Below are 26389 nucleotides of genomic sequence, written 5' to 3'. Positions count from 1 at the left end.
CACAATTTGGACATTAAATGCTAAAAATGCGACGTACATTATTTTTATGATTTTTGTTCTTGTAAAACAAACTTAATTGCTCCTAATTATAGAATTAAATCCTAAATGCAAATGCGACACATTTTATTTTTTTATTAATCTAATAAATAAACATGCACAGACAAATACAAATAATTATCCAAAAATGCCACGAAAATTCTCAAAATTGCACACAAAGGAAATGACGCACGTCTTCTCGCATTTAATGACCCGAACACGTGTTATCCCATGATTCGACAAATATTTCTGCCAGTTTTCGTTGTAATCATGACCATGAATTTTGTCGTCTATAAACTTCTCCTAGTATTTACCTTCTACTTTTACAACTCCTCCTTCTTCTTAGATTTCTCTTAAAGCCTTGCTGCAAATTCATCTTTCTCCATAAAATCTTCATGCTCAAAGTTCTTATCAACATGTCTTCTAACACTGCGGTCCTCGAAAACTCTGACCTTCTCTTCTATGGAGGCCCTAAGAAGAACAAAGTGAAAGAGGTCGATGAATCTGAACCTCCTACAGTCAATACCATTATTCCTCTCCAACTCGACTCCTAGTTGGATCTTCAAGTCCAAAAAAAACCTATTAATCCTAAAAGCGACAGACACTGGCATGTTCACACGTACCCTTCTTCCATACATCTTACTAGCATTTCCATCGTGAAGAAAGATTGTGGTTGGCAAAATGTCGGAATCTTCTCCCCCAATGAGGTGGAAAGAATCACCTTCTCCAGACCAGGATTCATGTATGTTTATACATACCCCTTCACATTGGGATTGCTAAATAAATTGACCTTATAATATAGGATATTTCTATCGGTACCAAATCTACTTGGCTCAAGTTGGTGAATCAATATGACGTACGGTGGCTTGCCTCCGAAATTATGCTCCGAGATCGAAGAAACCCTAACTTTCGCAAGGAGAAATCCTAACTCTCGTACACATGATCAACCTCTACTCTCCAAAGATCCTATGTGGGCGTGTGCTAAAGCTCAGTAAATGCGGACACCATTCCCTCCTTACTAGTGTTTATGATAATAATGATCGTATCTGGATGGAATGGTTCGTTGTCATCGCTACCAGGGATATTCTCCCGACAACAACACCTGCTATTCCTGAATTGTTTGGAACCTCTTTCGTAAGTCTTCGGATATCTTTTCCTTTTTTGTTTAAAAAGACTTTCCTCCATCATTAACTTTGTATTTCCCTTATTCCAGCTACTCAATGGGAACTACCACATGTTCAAAACCTGACCCAATGGGTATAGAAAATTTTGGATATTTCTACGTCGGAATCTCGAAGGTGGAAAGAAATGGCTCCCAGTTTTAACTAGAAAGCCAAAAATTATGGTAATTAAAAGTTCTTTCTTCCTTCTTTCACCTTTTAGCATGATACAGAATCAAATGTTAACTCTCTTTTTGCAACACAGAGGAATTCTGAAGGAATTTGTTGTTTGCCCCCGCCATCGAGGTTCTCGATGACCTGGAGGAAGCTCAATGGGCATTGCAAAATGTCCTTAATCGTAGGAGAGCTCGTGAATCTACTCTTGTTTCCGCTAAAGGCGCCGCCTCCCGGGGTTCCCAGCCCAAAGAAAGAAAACCAAAGAGAAAACGTACCTCCTCGGATGGAACTTTAAAGAAGAAATTAGAAGAAATACCAACCAGACTGGCTATAATGATCCTTGATGATGAAGGAACTGATGATAAAGCGACACTCCCCTTTAGATAAGAAAAAGAACTTCATCAACTCAGCCGGGTGAGCTTCAAAATCCCCAACCGGAAGAAGTTCAAAAACTCTTCGCGGAAATGGAAATCGTCAAAAATGTTAAGTCTCGCTTTCGGGATCCTGTTGACGTTTCCACTCAGATGAATCCTACCTCGGAGGTACCTCCGCCATTAACTTTTGTGCTAGCTACAACCGCATCTCCTTCTACACCAGTTGCTACCTCTCCATCGGCCCCAACTGAACAAATAACAAACGTTCCTTCCCCACGGTCATCTGATCATGGGAATCTAGAGATCACTTTCCTAGCAACCACTCAAAACCTTAGTGGAAAACGAAGTGTCATCCTCACGGTTTTGAACAAGTGCCACATACTTTCCAAGTCGGTGGAGGTCTCCAATTATCTGAAATCGCTGGCCACTGAGAAAGATTGGAGAAAAATGGACTCCTTTTTTGATGAGTGTCTGTTAAACAACATCATGCACTATTCGGCTCAACTATCGATTTAACCTTCTTCTCTTCCTTTTTATTTGTTAGACTTTACCTTCATAACCTTAGTTTTAACTTTTTTAGGCTAACCTCTTTGCTTTCGAGGGCCTGCAAAGGTTGATTCTGGAAAAAATAAGAATTTTCTACGGAAAATATTCAACTTTTAACCGAACGAAACTAGCTTGCTGAGTGCTTCCTTGCTTCAGAAGTAAAAGTTGCCCAAATGGGCGAGCTCGAGGCTCGATTGCAATAATCCGAGAAAGATAGAATGGCCCACAGCCAAGAAGCCGCCCAATTACATTAAGACCTTAAGGAGGCGAAGGCCAAGTGGACTGATCTACATGATGCCATAACTGTGGAACCGAACGTGAGTCTGATTCTATGGAGAAAATCAACAACTTGAAAGAAACTTATGCTTGAAAATCAAAGAAGCTTGGACTATGTAGTTCGTGCCAAGATTTATCTTGATGGAGCTATACTTTTGTGATTATTGTGCATAATTAGGGGAAAGAGTTACCCCAAAGAAGAATCGAAGAGTATATGAATAAATAGGTTAGCTCAGCAGTGTTGAGTCAACATAGCAAAAGAAGAAATTCGCCGGTGTTTGTGGCAAACCTATGAAGAGGGCAGACTAGCCAATGCAACACCACCTACTCGGCTCAGTTCTCACAAATATTTTTGAAGGAGTTTGTCTCCTGGATTCTCTATAATATGTGGTATATGTAGTCTGAACGGTTGTGTCATGTCACCATAACAGTGTCAGAATATGTCATCAGGTTCAATAAGTTAGCCGTCATACTCCTACTTTGGTTCCTAAGCTAGAGAGCGAGTCCACAGACTCATTAAAGGACTCAATTATGATATTGAAATTTTGTACAACTCGAAAAGCTACAGGCTGATGTTTCATCTCGGCTAGTGGTAGAAATTGCCAAAATGTTAGAATGTGTTTTGGATGAGAAAAAGAGGCTAAGGAGACCAATAGGTCTCGAGGTTTTAAAGGATTCAATGGATTCTACTCTACAACTATGAATCATTATGACAGGGGCTCGGGTAGCCGGCCAGCCCAATCAATATATCTGATTACTCGGGGTGCTCTAGTAAGTTCTTTTAATGCACTGCCGACACGAGCTTCGTATAATGGTTATTCCAGTTATCTAGCATAGACTCAGTATGAGCAGCTGAACCCTCAAAGGGATTGTTATGAATATGGTAGTACTAGGCATATCATGGGAAAATTTTCCTAGACTTAGGAGAAACATATTTTATAAAAACACTCAGGCTACGTGCCCCATTGCAGTTACTACTCCACTTAAATGACCAGCCAGAGGTAGGGGTCAGGATGTTAGAGGTGGAGGTAAGACTTCTAGAGGTGGAGACCCAACCCATTGATATATTTTCTATGGTATGGCTGAGGTCGCAACACCAGAGGGTATCATTACATGTACGGTCTTGAATTATTATAAAGCAACAATTTTCTTAACTTGATTCGGTTTTGAGTATCGAGGCAAGTCCTCCTATTGTACTCCACTTATGAGTGAGATTCGTAATTCTGAAATCTGCTTATGTGAATGCTCCTGTTGGGAGATTCGATGGAGATGGCTATGTCTATCATTATGTGTTGTGATTTTGTTAAACAAAAAATATTTGAAAGAAGAAAATGAAATATTTCGATTGGCACGCTGTGCATAATACTTGTGATTCAGAACTGAGGATGAGATCCTCGCATTTTAATATAATGAGAAATATTTAAATCGGGCTACAAGCTGCGGTAGATGTTATATAAGGACGAGGTCCTTGCGGTGAAAAAAATATTATGTGTTTAAATGCCCCCTTTGTGAAATTAAAATTTGTACTATAGTACTTATAGGGAGTCATGCCTATTAGACTCATTTGAAAATTCTTGTATGAATATCTTTGTGCATAATTTGCCAGATTTGTATTGTAATTATTGAGTTTTAGACTACGAGGTGAGTGCTCGGGGGATGTAAATTGTTACTCGTTAATTTGGGTAAGTAATTATGAGATCTTCATCCCTCATTTTTAGTAAACTGGAGGTTTGAAACGAGATTTTATTAACATGAGGTTAATTGGTGATGTTGTAATCTATTATGAACAACTATTAAAACCAAAGATGTGGTTATGGTCATACATATAATGTGTTTCATGTCATGATATCATTGTGATAATGTCGTGCTTGTAATGCGGAGATTAGTGTTATTAATATATATTTTGTGGTGCTTTGTTGGGTTGTGAAAATGTTGTTAGGAGTTGTTTTGATGTTACTCTGACAGGTGGATAGTCCCAATTACAGGGGAGACTTTGCCGAAATTTCTGAAAAATTTGGGAGTTAGAAAAATTTGGGATATTGAGATGTGCAAAGAAAGACATAAGTTACATTATGTGTTTGAAGACGGACTTTACTTCTCATTTAAGGACGAAAGACCCTAAGTGGGGGAGAATGTAATACCCCGTATTTGATGGGTGCATAGGCACAAGTAGCTATAGCCAGTCGATACTAATATCGCGTGTTGACGTGAAAATCAGACATTTCTGAAAATGATTGGAGTGTAAGAAATATGGTCTTAAAGTTTACAAATATGGATAAAGGAGATAATTTCAATTGAAACAGTATTGTCGGAATTATGTGGAATGCAGTAATGTGGGATCAACCGCGAGTATATGTGTAAAAGTAAAATCGTCAATTTGGTAACCTCACAATAATTCTTAGTATGTTCGAGGACGAACGTTTGTTTTAGAGACGGAGAATGTGATGACCCAAAATGTCATCTTTAAATTAAATAATCATCTCGGTGTTTTAAGACCTTAAAATGTGCTATCAATAATTCCTCGACTTGCGTGCGCAGTTCGTATAATTTTTCAAAAGGCTTTTGTATGAAAAATGGATTAAATTATGAATTAGAGCTTTAAAGCTCAACTGAGTTAACTTCGGTCAACATTTTGAGCAAATGAACCCGGATTCAAATTTTGACCATTCCGGTAGTTTCGTATCGTGATTTGAGATTTGGTCATATGCCCGAAATCGAACTCGGAGGTCCCTAGATCAAATTATCGCCATTTAACGGAATCTAGAAATCTAAGGCTAAGGATTTCTTAAGTTTGATCGGAGATTTGACTTTTGAGCAAACGACCTCGGAATGGAATTTTGATGATTCAAATAGTTTCATATGGTGATTTTGGACTTAGGAGCATGTTCGGGTTTGGATTTGGAAGTCCGTAGGACAATTCAACGCATTTTGGCGAAAGTTGGAAATAGAAGATTTTTGAAAAAGTTTGACCGAGAGTTGACTTTTGATATCGGGGTCGGAATCCGATTCTAAAAATTGTAACAAGTCCATTATGTCATTTGTGACTTGTGTGCAAAATTTGAAGTCATTCCGGATTGATTTGATATGTTTCGACGCAAAATATAGAAGTTAGAAGATTTGAAAACTCGTAATTCGATTCGAGGTGCGATTCGTAATTTGGATGTTGTTTAATGTGATTTGAGACCTCAAACAGGTCCGTGTTATGTTACAAGACTTATTGGTATATATGGACAAGGTCCCAAGTGGCTCGGATGAGTTTCGGATGGGATTCAGATCGTTTGGCGCCTTGTTGAAGATGCTGGAATACGCAGGGCAACAACAGGTTTTGGACAGCGCAGAGCTGACTTTGAGAGTTTATATCTCACAATCTATAACGTACTTGGAGATAATCCAAAAACGAAAGTTGTAGCCTTTGTGTTTAGTATTCAGAACTTCAAACCGTTTATCATTTGGAGTTGTGAACAAAACGTTATAGTTAATAAACTACAGGTTGTCTGGAAAGAGTTTTGAATTCGCCAGAAATTTATGATGCAAGGAGGCTTCTTTGGAAGCTTATATCTCGAAATCTATAAGGCATCCCAAAATTTTTAAAACATGAAAGTTGTAGACCTTGCTTTGCAGTTTTCAGAAAGTTAAACCATTCATCATTTGGACATTTGTACGAAAGGTTATGATTGATTAACGGAAGCCTAGTGCTGCGGTTTTCACTGCAAATTTCTGGTTGGGAAAAATTCATGTAGGTCGCTTCTTTAAATGCGACCTACCTGGGCAGAGGCTATATTTTAGGGTTTCGGCCATTTTAACACTTTTAGAGCTATGGAGCTCGGATTGAGGCGATTTTCACCATACGGATTGGAGTAAGTGTTATATATCCAAAAGTGATTACATTTCATGATTTCATGATTTTTTTCATCAATTATTAGCGAATCAAATGGAAGAAATTGGAGAAATTTGTAAAACTTTAAAAAAATAAAAATTTAAGATTTGGAGGTCGAGTTGTTATCGGAATTTGATAAAATTTGTATGGGTGAACTCGTGGCTGAATGGGTTGTCGGATTTTGTGAGTTTCATTGGATTCTGAGATGTGGGCCCCACAACCGATTTTGAGTTAAATTTTGGATTTTGTTGGAAAATTAGTATTTTCATACGAAATTAATTCCTATAATTAGTATTGACTGAATTGAATTAACTGTGGCTAGATTCGGGTCGATTGGAGGCCGATTCGAGGGGCAAAGGCATTTCGGAGCAGGATTTTTGTTCGGATTAAGGTAAGTAACAGTTATAAATCTGGTCTTGAGGGTATGAAACCTCGGACATTGTGTCGTATGACTATTTTGGAGGTGACGCACATGCTGGGTGACGGACGTGTGGATGTGCATCGTAGGGATTGTGACTTGGTCCGTCCCGCGAGACTGTGGAATTAATTGGCCTACTATTTAATACATGTTCCCTCTGTTTTCATAGAAATTGATTGTACTTCATGTTAGAAATCATGTTTAGGCCTTATGTGGTCATTGTTGAGACCTGCAAGGTTGTGTACTTGCTGAATTAGCTGCTAATTGCTGTTTTGTACTCAGTCATAGCTTTTCTTGCTTATTATGCCTCCGTCTTTTGATGTTCATTGTTGATACATGACATTACCCCTGTTTGGGATATTTATATGATTTCCGAGAGCCCGAGAGACTGGAGAGATTGATGATTGAGTGGGGCCAAGGGCCTGATCTGTGAGGATATTTATGGGATCGGGTTGCACGCCGCAGCATGTTGTTACTGATTTATGACTGAGTGAGGCCGAGGGCCTGATCTGTGAGGATATTTATGGGATCGGGTTGCACGCTGCAGTATGTTGTTACTGATTTATGATTGAGTGAGGCCGAGGGCCTGAGTGATTTATGCCACGAGGTGGCTTGTTATAGCGCTTGTGCAGAAGGAGCCCCTCCGGAGTCTGTACACCCCCCTAGTGAGCTCACGTACCTACTGAGTGCGAGTGCTGAGTGCAAGTGCCGAGTGCTGAGTACGAGTGCCGAGTGCTGAGCGACTGGGAGGAATGAGTAATTGTGAGGTTGGAGTGAATGAGAGGACAGAGTGACTGTTATTCTGAGAAAATACATTTACTTCATTACTGTTGCATCGCAGATGTCATATCACTGCTTTGAAAATTATTGAAAGATATTACTTACTGCTCAGTCAAATTTGATATCTGGTTTATTGAGTACGTACTGATGTGACTTAAACTGTTAAATTGAAAGTATGACTACTCTTATTTGAAAGTTATTGAGATAACTGTATTTGCATAGCTCGTCACTACTTCTCACTTCCTTATTTATTTCTGTTACTTACTGAGTTGGTGTACTCACGTTACCCCCTATACCTCGTGTACAAATCTAGACACTTCTGGTCACGGCGGTTGTTGATTGAGGAGTCAGACTCAGGAGACTATTAAGGTAGCTACATGGCGTTCACTGACCTTGACTCTCCTTTCCTTTCATATTCTACTTTTCTATATTTTCAGACAGTGTTTTATCAATCGAATGTTGTTATCATTTAGATGCTCATGCACTCAGTGACACCGGGTTTTGGGGATGGATTGTTTAGTACTTTTGGAGTTATATTATGTTCTAAAAGGTTTTATTTAATATTAACTGCTTCCGCCTTTATTTAAAAGTTCTACTGTGTTGAGATGTTGAGTTGAGGCTTGCCTTGTACCACGATAGGCGCCATCACGACGGGTGAGAATTTGGGTCGTGATAATTTATTACTTATTTCAAATCATTTTCTCAAATCCAATAAAATATGCATCAAATAATATGGGTATCATGGTAAATTATGCACTTTATTTATTATTTCTTAAGGGGCGTGAAAAGTCAAAAATCGATTGTAGTCTTCTTGACATATCAAGTCAAGAGGGCGAGGCTCCTAGCAATAGGGGAAAGGGGAGTGGGTGAGTGAAAGTAAAAGTGAACGGACGGAGTACAAAATATCTTAACTCCTAAAACTTGAATACATAAAAAGTATTTGACTCATTTTTAGTCATAAAATGAATTTGCTATAAAACAGAATGTAACTGAAACAAGTGTCCCTCTCAAGATATATGTTTTGAGGGGCAATTGTCAATATATGTGTCCTGAAAATCATAAGAGAAAATAAGGGCAAAAGTATTGCTTACAAATTTTCCAAAGTGGTTCATATATTTCCCCAAAGTTGTGCCGTTTTTATTGAAGAATCATGCAATAAGGACTAAGCATTTGCTTGCTTTACCAAAATTGGCGAGGCAGATAACACAAAAATGTACAGATTCTTCTTTTCAATTCCCACCTTCTATGACCTTGTTTGCTAATTAATTGCTCTGCAGCTACAACATAAAATGCTAGCTCTCTGATAAAAAGGACAGTTCGATGCATAAAATATTTTGTGTTTATACATGGCACAAAATATGTTGTGTCTACGCATGGCCTGAAGACCGCACCCTTAAGGGGCGTGATGTTAATATTTCATTCGGCCCATTTTAATTGATTTTTTGGCTATTTCACATATATTAAGGAATTTACCTTTTAACATTAATTAATAATAAAAATTGACCATATTAACCTTAATTTATTCATTAAAAATATACTTCCTCTGTTCACTTTTACTTGGCATGTATACTAAAAATATTTTTTCATTTTTACTTGTCACTTTACGCATATCAAGAGAAGACAAAAAAAAATTTCATGTTATACCTACAGTATTTATTACTCATTTCAAATTATTTTCTCAAATCCAATAAAATATGCATAAATTAATATGGATATCATGGTAAATTATGCAATTTATTTATTATTTCTTAAGGGGCGTGAAAAGTCAAAACATGTCAAGTAAAAATAAACGGAGAGAGTAACAAATACTCCTACGCCCTTTACTCCCAAGGTAACTTTGAAAAAAAAGAAATTAATTCTTTTCTTTTTAGATATTTGAAGAAATTAAACATTGTGGACTATAAAAAAGGGCAAAAAATAATTAAATTGGACAAGAAGGAGTAGTATATTCTGGCATAAGTATCAATGGCGGATTCCACAGAAAATGCCAATTCTCCAATATTTTAATTCTTATTTTCAATTTCGAGGGATCAAATTTTACTGAGAGACTCGTATTTCACTTGCCAGCTGGGACGGATTTACGGGGGCAAAAGAGGACCTCTTCGTCGGAAATTTACATTATTATACATGTAAGACAAAATTTATCATATTTTGAATTCTTTTGCCATAGTCTAAAAACATAGCTCAGTAGTCAAAATGATTCAAAACCTTTATGAGTTTACTTGGTTAATTTGTGAAAATCCCGCCTCCGCTACTACTTACCATAGACAGGTAAGAAATGACTACCTATTTGGAAGAAGATAATTGGGATATAATGGTGCGGCTTAAAGAAAAAAATTAAGAAAAAGAAACAAGAGAATGAGTGAGAGTGATCGAGGAGGAAATAAGAGGACTAATTACTTTCTTTTGTTTATTCTTTTATGAGATAATTTTCTTATTTATTAAGAAACTGAAAAGACAATAAGTCATGAGATTAACTGAGTTTTTTTTTTTTTTTTTAACCTAGAAGTAATAGTTTCGTTATTAGCTTTCTTTGCATTTCTCTTTGGTTCCAAATAAAATTTATTCACCGATCCCTTCCCTAAACAAAGCATGAATTTTTCACGTTGATTATAGATTGTTATAAGTTATAACTATGGATTTAAATAAAATAAAATAAAAAAGAATTTTTTTTATGGATTTCAATTCTCACGAAAATGTATCAAGTCAATCCAAATGCACCCTCATTAAATTGTATGATTGCACACATCTCCCAATCCAACCTAAATGCAATTATAGTAAGATTTTTATGTAACAATAATCCTTTATAACAATACTTCACTATAACGGCCAATTTTTCTTTGGAATCAATATTTTATGTTATGTTATATATTCTCTATAATAGTATTTTACTATAACAACCAAAAATGTCGGAATAAACAAAGTTGTTATAAAAAGGTTTTACCGTATCTGCAATGCATATAGCTAGATTGAGGAATAATTCACTATAGATATTATCATAGGAATTGCACCCCAAAATTTTAATATGAAATAACAACTCATTTCATGTTCAAATATTCCTACCTACATTCTTGTACAATCTAATCTCTCTATAACAGCCTCGTTTGTTCCGAATATTTTTGGATGTTATAGCGAAATGTTGTTATAGAGAACATATATTATAACACAACATGAAAATTGGTTCCGAGAAAAACTTAGCTTTTATAGAGAAGTGTTGTTATATAGGAATGTTGTTATACAGAGACCCGACTGTATATGCTCAATTGGCAATATGCCAATACTTTAGCACATCCATCTCCTCTCAATGGAGAGAAACAAAGGTTTGAGATAGAAGAAAGGGGGGGGGGGGGTTATCTCCTGGAAGAATTTTTTTTAATTCACACTCAGTATTTATATAAAAATTAATCAAATAATTTAACTAAACAATTACAAATTCAAATGACAAAGTTAAGTGATAAAAGTTCAATTAAGAACTTTTAAATTCTAAATTTAGTTAGACATAAATTAGTTCTTCTAATTGACAAACACTTGATTTATAAACATTCAAAATAATTAAACTATGAAAACAGGTTTGATGAGTTGGAGTTGACTGGTTGGTATATTAACGAGTGGTTTAAAATTTCTGCAACCAAATAAACAAAAAAAAATAGTTATATATAAAATTAAAAAAAATAGTTATATAAAAATTAAAAATAAAAATAAAAAAGAAGAAGAAGAAAGCAAGAAAAATGATGATACAACTAGTCATGAATATTATTTTAAAAGTTAGGTAGGAGGAGTGGGGTTGTATTGGAATGAGCTGTGTTTCCTTTGTTAGCATTAATGCTTTGTCCTTTTGGCTAAACTACATAAAAAAAAATCCATTTATCAAAATAATTTTACTTTTTTTTGAAATCAGTGTTTGTTCATAAATTTTCAATTTTCACTTAAATATGCATTTTGAAAATTTTTGAAAATTTGAAAAATTCCAAAAATTTATTTTTCAAAATTTTCACTTAAATCACTCACAAAACATAAAAAACAACCCAAAATTATGTTCATGTCCAAACACAACTCTAAATTTCAAATATCATTTCACCTTAAAAAAAAATTCCCCGATTTTGGAATATTACAATTCTTGTGTCCAAACGCCCACTAAGCCAACTCTTTCTTTCATTTCATAACACTACCTTCCAACTTTACATGAATTTTATAATAAAAAAGGGACTAGTTCTTTATTTGCTTTAATATAATCAAAACTCTTTATAACAGTAATTTTTTATAATAATATTTTATTATCACAATCAAGTTTTCTTTTTGGAATCAATTTTTTATTTAATATTATAATATATGTTTTTTGTAATAACAATTCACTATAGTAACAAAACAATATCGGAACAACTAAGATTATTATAAAGAGGTTTAACTGTATTATTATTTGTCCATTTTAGTTCATCACATCTTTTCCATGTCTCTCTTTCTGTGACCTCCATTTTACCTCTGCTCCACAGTTTTCATATTGGTCCACTTTTCTGATTTTCCTTACTGTGCATGTCAGGTTGGCTGGAAGAAAGAAGTGGACAATGGCTTTTGGGGGAAGATATTTGACACCTGTTCTAAGGTCTCAGATTTTTGTGTTCCAAGTGTTACAACTGTTAATCCATGTTGGATCAAACAAGCATTGTTTTTTAAGCTTGGTGCGTTAAGCTCCCATTATGTGCGGGTTCGGGAAATAATCGGGACCATATGGGACTATTATATGCAGATTTATCTTGTATTTCTGTAAGAGGCTGTTTCCATTACTGGAATCCGTAACCTTCTAGTCACATAACATCAACTTTACCAGCTACGACGAAGCTTCCCTTCAAACAAAAGTATTATTATTATTATGTGCTTCTTTTGTCAAAAGTAAAAAAAGGATTCTGTTATGCATATGGGGTGCAAAATAGATGGTAAAAACTCTGCTTGGTGAGTGTGTGACAACTATAGTAATAGTGGCATAACAGTATCAAAGGTTTTATTTCATTTGTTTTTTTTATAATGTTGTGGTCACAATCACATTTGCACAAATGCAGTCTTAGTTTAGTAGTTTTACCATCTTTTAAAAGTAGGTATTAATGCATACATATGGGATTGTTATATCTATATATGTAGACACAAGTTGGGTTGTGGTTGGACTAGATTAAGTGTCATCATAAATTCATAATCATCATTATCAACAATCTAACAATATGACAAAAAATAAATCAGTGAGCAGTAAGAAAGAAGCAAAAACAAATGAAAACAAGAGTATTGGTAAAAAGCCAAAAAGAGAAGACCAGAAAATGACTTATAGCCAAAACTTTTGATTTTTAAAAGATTGTATTTTCTCCATTTTCTCCTAACTTTTCAATCTTTTCACACTAATCACATACTAATTCTTTTACCTACACCACCATAATCACTTCATTATACTCTATAACCCCCTATAACCCCCCCCTCCACCACACCTCATTAAAGAAACATAAAGAGTCAAGAAGAGTAAGGTGGCTGGTGGGCATATATCAAATTCATGAAAGGCAGCTTAAATAACAATAACATTCCTTACAAATATAGGTTACACGAGTGGGCTTTTTTCTCTTCTCAGCTTATACATGCAAACATTTTTCTTTCTTGTAATATTGGGAGGGGAGCTTGCCGTAAATGGTAAAGTTGTTGTCATGTGATTAAGAGATCACGTGTTCAAGCCGTGGAAACAGCTTCTCGCAGAATGTAGGATAAAAATACGTACAATAGACTCCTGTGATCCGATCCTTTTCTGAACCCCACAGATAATGAGAGCTTAGTGCACCGGACTGTCTTTCTTTCTTGTAATATTGAAAGGTCCCCCACCTGCTACCACCACTGGGTTTGAGTTGGATTCAGACCCCACCCTCCCCTCTTCTTCCTCCACAGGTGCAGTAGCAGTACTCACTGATTCTGTTGTTATATGGAACCCACACCTACCCTTCCCCTCTCTTTCTTTCTTTCTCCAAAGACAGCAGTCAACCACAAAGTAAAAAAGAGAAACAAACCCCACCACTAATTCCACTTGTTGCTGAATTCTTTTTTGGCTCAAAACTTTGCAATTGCAGCAGCAGCAGCAGCAGCAATAACTTAATTTTCAAGTCTCTTTCTTCCTTTCTTTCCTTCTTTCTTGCTTGGCTTAATGTTTTCAATTCATTTTGTCAATTAGACAAATGTTTGAAGCATCAACAAGATATCTTTGTTAGACCCCCCCCCCTACCCTTTCATCTTACATACCCCCCCAACCCCCAACCCCCACATCTTCTCTTCTTCCCAAGATGGAATTTATGGAACCACATAGGAAAAAGCAAAGTCGTGGTAGTAGTACTAGTGGCACTGACCACCACCACCACCAGCATGCACAACATCAACAACAGCAGCAACACAACCAAGAAACTCCCTCTTCTTTACAATTAGTTTCACCTCATCAAAGTCAACCTGACCCTCCTACCCCTGGGTCCAACCAACCCCACCCCCATGGTCCCTTCATGGGCTCCATTTCCATGCAATCAAGAACTCTAATTTCTCCTCCTTCCGCCAATAATTCTTCCACCTCCACCACCCCCACCACCACCCCAACAGAAACCCCCACCCCCAACAACATTTTATCCACAAAGGTAGTCAAGAAACCTTCTAAAGACCGCCACACCAAGGTGGACGGCCGAGGGCGGCGCATACGTATGCCGGCCTTATGCGCCGCCAGAGTCTTCCAGCTCACCAGAGAATTGGGTCACAAATCTGATGGTGAGACCATTGAGTGGCTCCTGCAACAAGCTGAACCGGCAATTATAGCTGCCACTGGAACCGGTACAATTCCGGCTAATTTCTCGACTCTCAACGTCTCTCTCCGTAGCAGTGGGACCACAATTTCAGCTCCGCCGTCAAAATCTGCGCCTCTCTTCATCCACGGCGGCGCCACCACTATGCTAGGCTTCCACCACCAGCTATCCAACGCCGGTTTTGGGCAAGACCCAGATGAGAATAACTACATGAAAAAGCGGCTCAGAGAAGACACCAGTGGTGCAACCTCACCTTCAGGTGATAAACCGGAAAGAACCGGAGTACAACCTCCCGAACCAGGATCAGATTCTAAACCCGGTTCATCACAAACTTCGAGTTTCATCCCGGCTCCGGCCATGTGGGCGGTTGCACCAGCTGCTGGTAACGTTGGTAACGCATTCTGGATGTTACCGGTGAGTGGAGGTACCAGTTCAACGACGGCTTCGGTCGGGGTGGCTCAACCGGACCACCAATTGTGGCGTTCAAGAATTGGTGGGTTCGAGTTCCCGGGTGGTGGCCGGTTCAGTCCGGTTCAGTTGGGTTCAATGGTTTTGCAGCAGTCACAGCCGGTTCAGCAGCTGGGGCTAGGAGTTACAGAGACAAATATGGGAATGCTGTCATCAATGAATAATGCATATAATAGCAGTGGTAATAATAGGGTTGATTTGGGTATGAATTTGGAGCAACATCATCACCATCAAAATCAGACTCAAGGTAGTGATAGTGGTGATGAAAATCACAAAGATTCTCAATCATAGTTTACAATTCTCTATGCAACCACTCCGAGGGTGTATTAGGAAACATCTTCTCTATCTTTACAAGGCACGAGGAAATCGTCTTTGTATCTTCACAGGATAGGAGTAAAGTCGGTAGATACACGATCCTTTTCGGACCCTACTTGTAGGATTACACTGTGATCGTTGTTGTTGTTGTTGATGTAAATTTAATGACTTCTTTGATTGTTTTTTCTTGGTGTAATTAGGGAGAAGATTGTGTTCATTGTAATTTTCTTTTTTTTACTCTTTGCTTTACAATTGTTCTATTGTTCTTAATTGGATTTAAGGATTTTCCCCCTTTATTTTTGGTTGGTTGATCCAATTTATCATCACATTTTGATATATGTCTTTTGGCATTTAGAGAGGAAATATGAAGAGTGGAATTTATTCATTTTGGTGACAACCAACAATGGTTCTCGTATTTCTATATCTCTTATATTGCTGTTACTTTGTTTTTATGGTATTTATGTTATGTTATGGATTTTATGGTATTTTATGTTGTTTTATTATGAGTCTATTGATAGTACTAATATAGTGTTTCTTGTTGTCTCTTTGAGCCGAGGGTCTCCTGGAAACAGCCTCTTTGCCCCTCGGGTAGAGGTAAGGTCTGCGTACATATTACCCTCCCCATACCCCACTTGTGGAATTACACTGGGTTGTTGTTGTTGTGGTGACAACCAACAATGGTAACACAAAGGGAAATGCCTACACATGTTCCTCTAAGTCTTCTCTTCAAAAGCCCTACTCGACTTGTCTTTCAAATTATACATTAATTAAGAACGCATCCTTTTTTACTTTTTAAAAAAGTTTGGCAAACTAAGTTTGGATATTTTTAAAAAAATCTCTGTTTTTACCGGCCATAGATTATTCTTATGAACTTATTGTTAAATCTAATATTTTATACTCCCTCCGTTTCAATTTATGTGAACCTATTTCCTTTTTAGTTCGTGCCAAAAAGAATGACCTCTTTCCCTATTTGGAAATAATTTACCTTTATGCAATGATTTATAGCCGCACAAAATATATGTGCTTCATTTTACACCATAAGTTCAAAAGTCTTCTCTCTTTCCTTAAACTCCGTGCCCAGTCAAATGAGTTCACATAAATTGAAACGGAAGGAGTATTAGTTAAGGGCATTTCGGTAAACTACATGATTATTGTATGACAATATATTCAAACCAAATAATAAATATGTTATTGAACTACTAAAAATAGTACGATCTATCCAAGTATTATATTCATAAAATAATACAATATAATACAATACAATACAAAACCATACATTTGGGCATTTCGATAAACTTATTGATTATTGTGTGATACAATACAATCAAACCAAATAATAAATATGTTACTAAACTATTACAAACAATACAATCTAACATTGCATCACAAAATAATACAATAATACAATGCAAAACTATATATTATGAAACGATGAATAACAACCATCCAAACAGGCCGTAAAATCAAGATTATTTGAACTAAGAATAAATCAACGTTAATTTTCAAGAATATTTTCGCAAACACTAACCCAAACCTTTTCCGAAATCACCAAGAATTATAATTCAGTAATATCAAATATGTTCCAAAGTTATTTTCTTAAACTTAATCAAAGAACACTTTTTGCCACAATAATTTTTTAAAATCTACCTAGTTTATGAAAAACCATATGAAATTCAAATGCCACCTAGATTTCAGTGGTTCCCATCAAATTGTTGACTTTGTCTTCTGAGTCTGGATTTAAATACAACTGCGTAACTCTTCTTTTTATCTGACTGATTCCCCTTTCCTTTTCCGTCCTGATAAAGTAGTAGTACTAGTACATCATACATCATAATAGGAAAAAATCAGTCCCATTGAACTGGAAATATAGGTTTTTAAAATATTCATAAAAGTACTTATTTTAATATAATGTATAAATATTTCTTAAACTTTTTTACAGTTCTCTTTTAACGTATTATTTCAAGCTTGGAGTTAAGAATTTGTTAAGTTGCGTGCTTTCTTATATTTTGATGATCTAACAAACTTCATAATAAGAACTAAATTGAGAACCAGTTACACATCCTCAACGTGCTCAAGAACAACAAGTCTCAACAGAGGTAGATCTAGGATTTGATGGTTACGGATGCCACTGTCTTTAATGTAAACTTACCTCTAGTCAAGGAGGTCGAAATAGGGTGTACATTTGGCTAGTTCACTCAATTTTAAATTAACTCAGATTCGATTCGGTTCATTCCATTTTTCAATTAATTCGGTTCACTTCATAAGATTTTTGGTGCATAAATACATATGTGATAACCAAACTAAAAATGTTTGGTCTTTGAAGGAAAAAAATAACATTAACCAGATCAAAAGAAAAATGATTAAAACATATTGAAATTTCAAAATTCGAGATATAGAAATGGAAAATAGAAATAAATATACTTTTATAATTTAAATAACTAATAAAAATGAAATTTTGTAAAGAGAGAATACAAAGATAAAAATAAGAAATTAAGAGAAAGAGAAGAAAAGGAAAATATGGAAAAAGAGGGAACAAGAAAAAGAAAAATAGGCTTTGCTGAAAACAACGTGGTGGGAGGACATTCGACCCTGGGTCTCAGGCTTGGCAGCAAGCACTTGGACCGTAGAACCTACCATAACTTTGTTACACCTTCTGTATATGAAATATCAGTGGAATATCAATACTAATATGAAATTCTACCGGAGCGACCGGGTAGCGTACCACCCCCTTCCATCTTCATAGATCCTCCCCTGAGTCTCAAGTCTGGCACAAGTTCCAATGAATTGAGTCAAAGAAACGACAGAGGGAACAGATGACCATCAATTCCTATGACAAGTCAACTCTCTACAGTTGTAAAATCACTGCATTGTTTCTCTGCGCACACAACTGTATAACAATCACTGGATGAAGCATGTTTTGTACCAGATAATTGCATACATCATCCCAATAACCACACTTGTATATTACCAACATGAGGCAAGGAAAAAAACACACACTTGCAAACCCTAAATCATCAATTCTCTCTCAAGTGTGCTACCGATTTTCAAGTGATTGAAGAACAAAGTAACAGCAGAACCAAGGACCAGATCTCAGCACTAAGTCTATCATATGTCCTTAATATTGTTGTATCTTTGTTAGTATTATCTATATGTAACTCATCGGCTTACTTAGAAGCATTTTGTAAGAGATCGTTTGTAAAACCATAAACCTTGTGTTTGTGTTTTGGTTAGAGTTAGTGAAAGTATGTGCTTTATATAGAGTTATTACAATGAGATTTGATAGAGAACCAGGTTCTCTATACACAAATGTTCTAATTGATGTTTATCATAATCTCATTAATGATAAAAATGTGCTAACTGTAGAACTAGAAGAGGTAGAACATGAGAGAGATGATCTAGTAGTCATAGTGGTTGTTTTAAAAGAAACCATTAAGGATTTAAAGAAAGAAAAAGATGGTCCAACTGAAAAAATTGAAAATGTAGAGCATGAGAGAGATGACTTGTTTTTGGCAGCTGTGTATCTAAAAGAAATAATTGAGGAATTAAAAAGGGCAAACAGTTTTGGGAATACCCAAAAAGGAAAGGAAGTTGCAAGTGAGGCACACCTTAGGCTTGAAAATAAGCTCAAAATGGTGAAATCTAGCATGTGTGCTGAACCTGAAAGAAACAGACAACTTCATGAAGACCTAGGCAAAGTTAAAAATAACCTAAAAAAATATCTAAAGTGGAACTGGTCCTCTGATACAATCACTGCCAAGTATTAAAGCAACAGGGGGAACATATAGGGAATCGGGTTCCAAAAGGAAAAGACTCCCTACAATCTGTATAGCAAATATGTTACTATCCCTGATAACTGGATTTGCACTCATTGTGGTAACATTGGGCACTTTAAAGAAACTTATAAGGCTAGATTCTAGTCCCAACGGAAAAATAAAGTTTTTTTAAAAAGGTAACTACTGTTAAAGAACCTGGTCCCTCCAATAAAAAAAACGTATAATGCCTGCCTAGACAAAAGAAGTTTAATTCACCATTTTCCTCACTACAAGGAACCCTTGGGTTTCTATGTCTAATCCTTGATATTCTTGTGCAGAGAGCAGTGAATGGAAGCAGTCAAAATTGTATATGGATAGTGGCTGCTCTAAGCATATGACTGAAAGCATCGATGATTTCCTTTCACTCAAAGCCCTGCAAGGAGGGAATGTGTCCCTTGGCAATGGAAAAAGGGATACATTATGGGAGTAGAAAAAGTTGGAAAGACACTCACTCATCAATTGAGAATGTGTACTATGTAAATGGCTTGAAATATAGCCTACTGAGTGTCTCAAATTTGTGACAAAGGAAACAGAGTTGAATTCTTGTCAAAGATTTGCACAAAAATATCTATGTTGCTGATTTTGAATATTTGCACAAATGGGGATCTTACATATTTTAGTGTTGTTGATGATGATGTTGAGCTATGACATAGAAGATTGGGACATTCAAGCTTTTTGTTGCTGAACAAGTTTGTCAAGAAGGACCTGGTTTGTGGGCTGCCCAAGTCAAGGTTCAAAGATCACAAGGTGTGTGATGCATGTGTAAGAGGAAAGCAAGTCAGGTCCTCCTTCAAGCCCAAAAATGAAGTAAACACCTCAAGGCCACTTGATCTCATTCATATAGATCTGTGTGGACTTATGAGGGTGTCAATTAAAGGAGGAAAGAAGTACATTTTCGTCATAGTTGAGGATTACTCCAGATTCACATAGACCTTATTTCTCAGAACCAAGGATGAAACTTTTCCAGTTTTTGCTGCATTTGTGAAGTAGATTCAAGTGAAGATAATCCATAATGTTGTGAGTATAAGATATGATCATGGAACAGAGTTCGATAATGCAAAATTTGACAAATTCTATGCTGAAAATGGTATAAGTCACAATTTTTTAGCTCCTAGAACTCCCTAACAAAATGGTATTGTGGAGAAAAAAATAGAACTCTTGAAGACATGGAAAAGACTATGATAATTGACAATGGCATAGCAAAAGGTTTTTGGGCGGAGGCAGTCGACACTACCTGCTATTTGGTAAACATGTGCATGATCAGGTCCCTGATGTGTGGCTATAATTCCATAGTTTCATACATTATGTGCCTTGTATTTTACATGCTTTAGTGATAAATTACACTTTATTTGTGCGTAATGGAATCTATTTTATGTGTAGGTGAATTGGAGATGAAAGTAAAGCAAAAAGGATACTTAAACGTTGAAACTGTGCTCGAGAACAGTGCAAAGAAGAAAGCTCGCGAAGCCAGGCCTAAAGCAGGCATTAGCCTGGCGACGCCAGGCTTGTATGTAGGCGTTAGACCTAGCGAGGCAAGGCAAAGGCCAGCTTAACCAGGTGTTATGCCTGGCGACGCCAGGCCTAGGGCCAGGTCTACCAGGCGTTATGCCTGGCGATGCTAGGGCTGGGGCCATCCATTCCGAGTTTTGAAGACTTAATTCGTCTCCTGGTTTGACTAGGACTTGACCTACACATTTAGGCCTTTTCCTACACATATAAATAGACCTAAAAATACCACTTTGAAAGATATTTTTTACTAGAGGCAAGGGCATCACGTGGACAACTTTTGGAGGAGAAAATTATAGAGTTATTCATCCCTTTTTCTTTTCTTTATAATTTGTTTATACAAAATACTTGGAAAATTGTTACTACGAACATGAGTGGCTAAACACTCTATGTTCTAATGTTGTGGTTGACATGATTATTAATGTTTATTAATTACATTCGCGTTAATTCGGATTATCATCTTGTGGTTATTTCTCTAATTCTGTGCATAATTGCTTAATTGTTTGGCCAACAGTTGATTTCTATTTACTATCTATGCTATTCTTGGGAAAGCGGTGCTTAGATTAGAGTAGAATTAGAGAGAGCTTGTTTCTGAACCCGTGGCTCGGGGAAAACTTTCGTGGTTAGGATAGGAATATACCTAATAGTTTTGCTTAATTGAGTACCGTATTTCTGTTCGTTCATGATAGACTCAATACCATAGGAATATAGGGTTGATAAATTATGGGCAGGCGAGTAGTATTGTGGGAATATGCTATTCATACAAAAGATCCGGTTTATTAGCAACCATCGATAATCTGGATTAACGAGTGTGATTATTGAACTTAATACCACAATCTAGAAATTTCCATCTCCTCTGAAGTAAAATCTCGTCACATAAAATTGCATTCTTGATAATTTAGTGTTATTTGTTTAATTTCAACAATAGTAGATTAATAGAAAAATATCACTCTTAAATATCTTGGACAATTAATTGATTTTAGTTTACTTAGTTAACGGTCAATCTAAGTCTCTATGGGTTCGACATCCGGCTTTTGAGTCACTTTATTACTTGACGACCACGTATACTTGCGTGTGTATTTAGCCCTAATAGTCCCTCTCAAACAAAACCCTATATGAATTGCTTAATAGGAGGAAACCCAAGCTAACTCACCTATGAATGTTCGACTGTAAATGCTTCGTTCTCAGTAGTGGTAAGGAAGCGTTGGAAAAATTTGATGCCGAAAGTGATGAAGGAATCTTTCTTAGATATTCCTCACAAATCAAAGCATACAAAGTCTACAACAAAATGACTCAATGTGTTAAAGAAAGCGTACATGTAATATTTGATGAATCACACCACTTATGTTGGAAAGATTCACATGATAAGATTGATCAAGACGGAGAGTAATCAATGGTTCCTGGAGAAGTTATTGATATGGCAAATGAAAAGGCTGATCTGATGAGTCAAGTCAATGAATCCAACGAAGAAAATGCAACAGAACCTCCAGCTGATACAGAAGAACTGGGTTCCTCCATTACAACAACTGAAGCAAAAAAGTAAAGTTGTTGATGCCATGCAAGGAACTCCTGATGTTTAGCAGAGAAGTGGTACTTACTCCTCCATAGATGCCACCAATGGATCCCATTCAGAGGAACCTTGGTCTTCACACAACGAGATTCAGGTGTATAATTGGAAGAACAAAAGTTCACTTCCTCTCCAAAACGTGATCGCTCCTCTTGATTCCGGAATTCAAACCAGATCAAAGACAAGAAGCTCGCTTGCCTTCTCCGCTTTCCTTTCTCATATTGAGCCCAAAAATATCAAGGAAGCATTTAAAGATGCTGACTAGATTACTGCTATGGAAGATGAACTCCATCAATTTGAGAGGAACAGTGTATGGCATCTGCTTCGTCGACCCTCAGACAAAACTATTATAAAAACCAAACGGGTGTTCAGAAACAAGCTTGATGAGTTTGGAAATACAACAAGGAACAAGGCTAGGTTAATAGTTCAAGTCAATAATCAAGAAGAAGGTATTGATTATGATGAGACTTTTGCCCCAGTTGCTCGAATGGAAGCCATTAGAATCCTTATTGCCTTTCATCTCATATGGAACTCAAGTTGTTCGAAAAGAATGTCAAGAGTGCATTACTGAATAGATATTCAAAGGAAGGAGTCTTTGTCAAAAAACCACATGGTTTTAAGTGTCATGAGCATCATGAACATGTATTCAAACTTGACAAGGCACTATATGGGCAGAAACAGGCCCTTAGTGCATGGTATAAAAATTTATCTAAGTTCCTTCTAGAAAATGGCTTTACAAGAGGAAAAATCAGCAACACCCTATTTTTGAAAAAACAGGGGAGGAACCTGCTCATTGTGTAAGTTTATGTTGACGATATCATCTTTGGTGCAACAAATGATTCCTTGTATGTAGTTTGCAAAGCTTATGGGAAGCGAGTTTGAAATGTGCATGATGGAGGAACTAAAATTTTCTTAGGGTTGCAAGTTAAGCAAACCTCTAAGGGAATAATGATAATCCGGCATAAAGAGCTACTGAAGAGATTTAAGATGGAAGGTTCATATACCATTGATACTCCTATTGACACTGCCACTCGTCTGGACATGGATAAACCTGGTTCTCCTGTGAACGAAAGCATGTACAGAGGTATCATTGGTTCACTTTTGTATGTCACAACTAGCAAACCTGATATTATATTCAGTGTGGGATTATGTGCTAGATGTAAATCTAGTCTAAAGGAATTTCATCTGAAAGCTGCCAAGAAGAATCTAAGATATCTCAAAGGAACACGGGACCTGGTTCTCTACTATCTTTCAGGAGACAATTTCGACTTAATTGTGTATGCTGATATGACTATTTAATGGATAGAAAGAGCACATCTGGCATGGAACATTTTCTGGGGTCATGTTTAATCTCATGGGGCACAAAGAAACAAATCTTTGTGTCTCTTTCAACTGCAGAAGCTGAATATGTGGTAGCTGCCTCTTGTTGTGGATCAAGCAACAATTGGAGGATTATAATGTATTTTCTGATAGTGTGTCATTAATGTGTGATAAAACAAGTGCTCTCAACATGGAAAAGAACATGGTTCAATATTAGATAAAAAAGCATATTGATGTGCGACATAATGTTGAAAAAAGACTCATCTGCATGAAGTTCTGCAAAACAGAGGACTGGGTAGCAGATATCTTCACCAAAGCATTGAGTAGAGAGCACTTTAAAAAGAATCGGCTGGCATTTGGGCTGATAAAATCAATCTGAGTACCAGGTCCCTCAATGATTGGCTATGAAAGAATAAACAGGTAAAACTGCTAAAAGTATTTTCTGGCAAACTATAACTCATCTCTATACCATTATAGGTAAACACGCATGGTAGTTACAGAGTAAACAAGCAAGTAATAACCTTGCATCTTGGTAAAATGATGAGGCTAATATTTACAAAACTCAGTCAGGGAACCTGGTTCCTTTGACTTAGGTTAGTAGTTCCTTTTATACTTATGCACATTTTAAACGGCTATAAAAGAGCTACATCATTAAATGTTTCCACCTCTTTCTCATCTTTTTAAAACCCAAACATCACACCTGTTACAAACCGACCCGTCTACCCAGTACGTTACACCTATTTGAAATCGGTCCCTCAACCCCTCTAAATAACCCCAAAGATGTCTCTTTTCCAACTATCCACATCAAATCCACAAACTTTCCGTTCTCTCTCAAATGCAAACCTCTCTTTCTCATGTCTCTACTTTCAGACTCTACTATGTCTCAGTATCTAGAGCTTTCAAGCACCATCAGTGCCATTCCTACTGTGCCTTCGTCTCTTGAAGCACATGAGTGTGAGTTTGAGTCCCAACTGTTACCCAGTCAAAACCCCACACCAGACCAACAACCACATATTAGCCTTCTCCAACCCCATCGAGTTCTAGTTCTCACCGTAGTTGTAAGACTCGAAATCCCAAAAGATTTGTTGCTACAACCTCTCCCTCTACCTCGCCAGAAAAATAGCAGATGATGAAATAATAGACGGAGAAGAGGGACAAGAGGTCTCCAGTCAGCAGGTTGGGAAAATCTCTAAAACCCAACAAGATGTTGTTGACAGTGGTGAAGTATTAGCTGTGCCTGCTCAAAGTTTTGATCTGAATATTGCCACTCTGACATTTAATTCCTCATACATCTTCTGATTTTATTTTGGGGATAAATAAGAAAGAAGCTATTGAGAACATGCTACTAATTGCCATAGAGGGAGGGTTGGTTGGAGAGTATGAGTGTGATTATGCGACCGTTGGATCTTATAGGGAAGGTGAAGGTCAAAGAGTTGAGGGTAGGGAACTGGTGGCTCTTGAATATTTAGCACCAGTCAGTACTACTAGGAAAACAACAAAGGGACGTGATTCCTTTGATCAAGAAGAGCACTCTTTTCCTACTTGGGATGAAACCCTTTGCTCCTCAAAAGAGTCCCGGGTTAGTATTGATCTTGCTCTTTCTCCTCACTTTGATGTTGTGCCATTGAACTTTGTTATTCCTGAAATGAGACCTCTTTCTAAAGAGGAAAATGAAATTAGTGAGGAAAACTATGATAGTGTGACTGTGGCAAGCTTCACTGCTGCTAGAAGTGGTAGGGAAGTTCCCAAAGATCCCATTCTTAAAAGACCCACTACCATGCTGCAAAAGAAAGAAGCTTATGAGACTTTTCTGAAGAAAAACAAAGAGGAAAAGAAAAGAAGGAGGTTGGTGAAAGGGGCAAAACTAGTGAATGAGGAGGATGTGCCTCCAACAAATGTTGTCCATGTTGACGATGAAAGGGTGAATGAGGAACCTGCTTCCTTAATTCGTAAATCCTCTAAGAAACATATGATTCCAAAGACCATGAGAGGTTCATCTATGAAAGTTGTAGAGGTTGATGAAGTGAAGATTGTTGAGGGAGAGCAGTCTGGTGCGAAATCTGGTGAGAAGCTTGAAAAGAAGGAGAAAAATATGAAGAAGTCTATGAAGAGGAAGGCTAATGACAAAGAGGAACCTAGTTCCTTCAAGAAGGCAAAAGTGACTGTGTCAAAGGTTGAAAACGGGGAAAACCTTAGGAAGTAAAGGGTGTTATAGGGCAGAACATTTGACATTGGCATTCTCGAAATGTCAGGGATGAGACAGTTGTTTGACATCTGTGAATTTCAAAAGTGGACTAATTTGTTCACCACTCAGAGTCCCAAGGTTCATGAGGAGGAGGTTCGTAGATTCTACGTAGATATGTTTACAGTGAAAGATGATAAAGTTTGTTTAAAGGTCAATGGAGTAGATTTTTGTGATGGACGAGGGTGTTCTAAGGAGTATTTTTGGAGTGCCTATTGAAGGGCTCTCATCCATTGAAGGTGCATGTTCTCCTAACATTAGAAGAGTCATTTTGAAGGACCAGGATGTGCAGCAGGGGGAGCAGGTGCACAAGAAGGACCTCCTTCCAGGGTATCAACTTATATTTGAAATGGTGAATAAGGTCTTGCTTCCATGCGCAGAAAGGCGCTCAATTACTTCAAAAGAAGACTTGTTCCTCATGGAAGCTCTAAATGCATACACCACCACCAATCTGCCTGGTATTGTGATTGAATATATGAAGAAGGTGGCAGACTTCAAGGATTAAAATCATGGTTTACCTTATGGGTTCCTGCTCACTAAGGTGTTTGAATTCTTCAAAGTCCCTTTGGGAAGAGCATCGGTGGGAACTCGCAAGCAAACCTTCTCAAAGACAGCCTTGGAGGAACGTGAGTGTATTGACAAGAAAGGGAGTGTTGGTAGCATTCCACTATTTCTCAATTGCTTGATGCTCAGAAGGCTGTAAATATGGAAA

General features: G+C 37.0%; 1 protein-coding gene across 1 annotated transcript; it reads left to right on the top strand.

Moving 5' to 3' along the window:
* The first annotated feature begins 13190 nt into the window (after positions 1-13190).
* On the top strand, positions 13191-15615 carry LOC104225004 (transcription factor TCP23-like). The gene has a single exon (XM_009776749.2). The coding sequence runs from the start codon at positions 13947-13949 to the stop codon at positions 15204-15206; it is 1260 nt and encodes a 419-aa protein (XP_009775051.1). The 5' UTR covers positions 13191-13946; the 3' UTR covers positions 15207-15615.
* Positions 15616-26389: the final 10774 nt, after the last annotated feature.

Source organism: Nicotiana sylvestris, chromosome 3 (genome assembly GCF_000393655.2).
Source record: "Nicotiana sylvestris chromosome 3, ASM39365v2, whole genome shotgun sequence".
In the NCBI taxonomy this organism is placed as follows: domain Eukaryota; kingdom Viridiplantae; phylum Streptophyta; class Magnoliopsida; order Solanales; family Solanaceae; genus Nicotiana; species Nicotiana sylvestris.
This window is presented reverse-complemented; position numbering and strand designations above follow the sequence as displayed.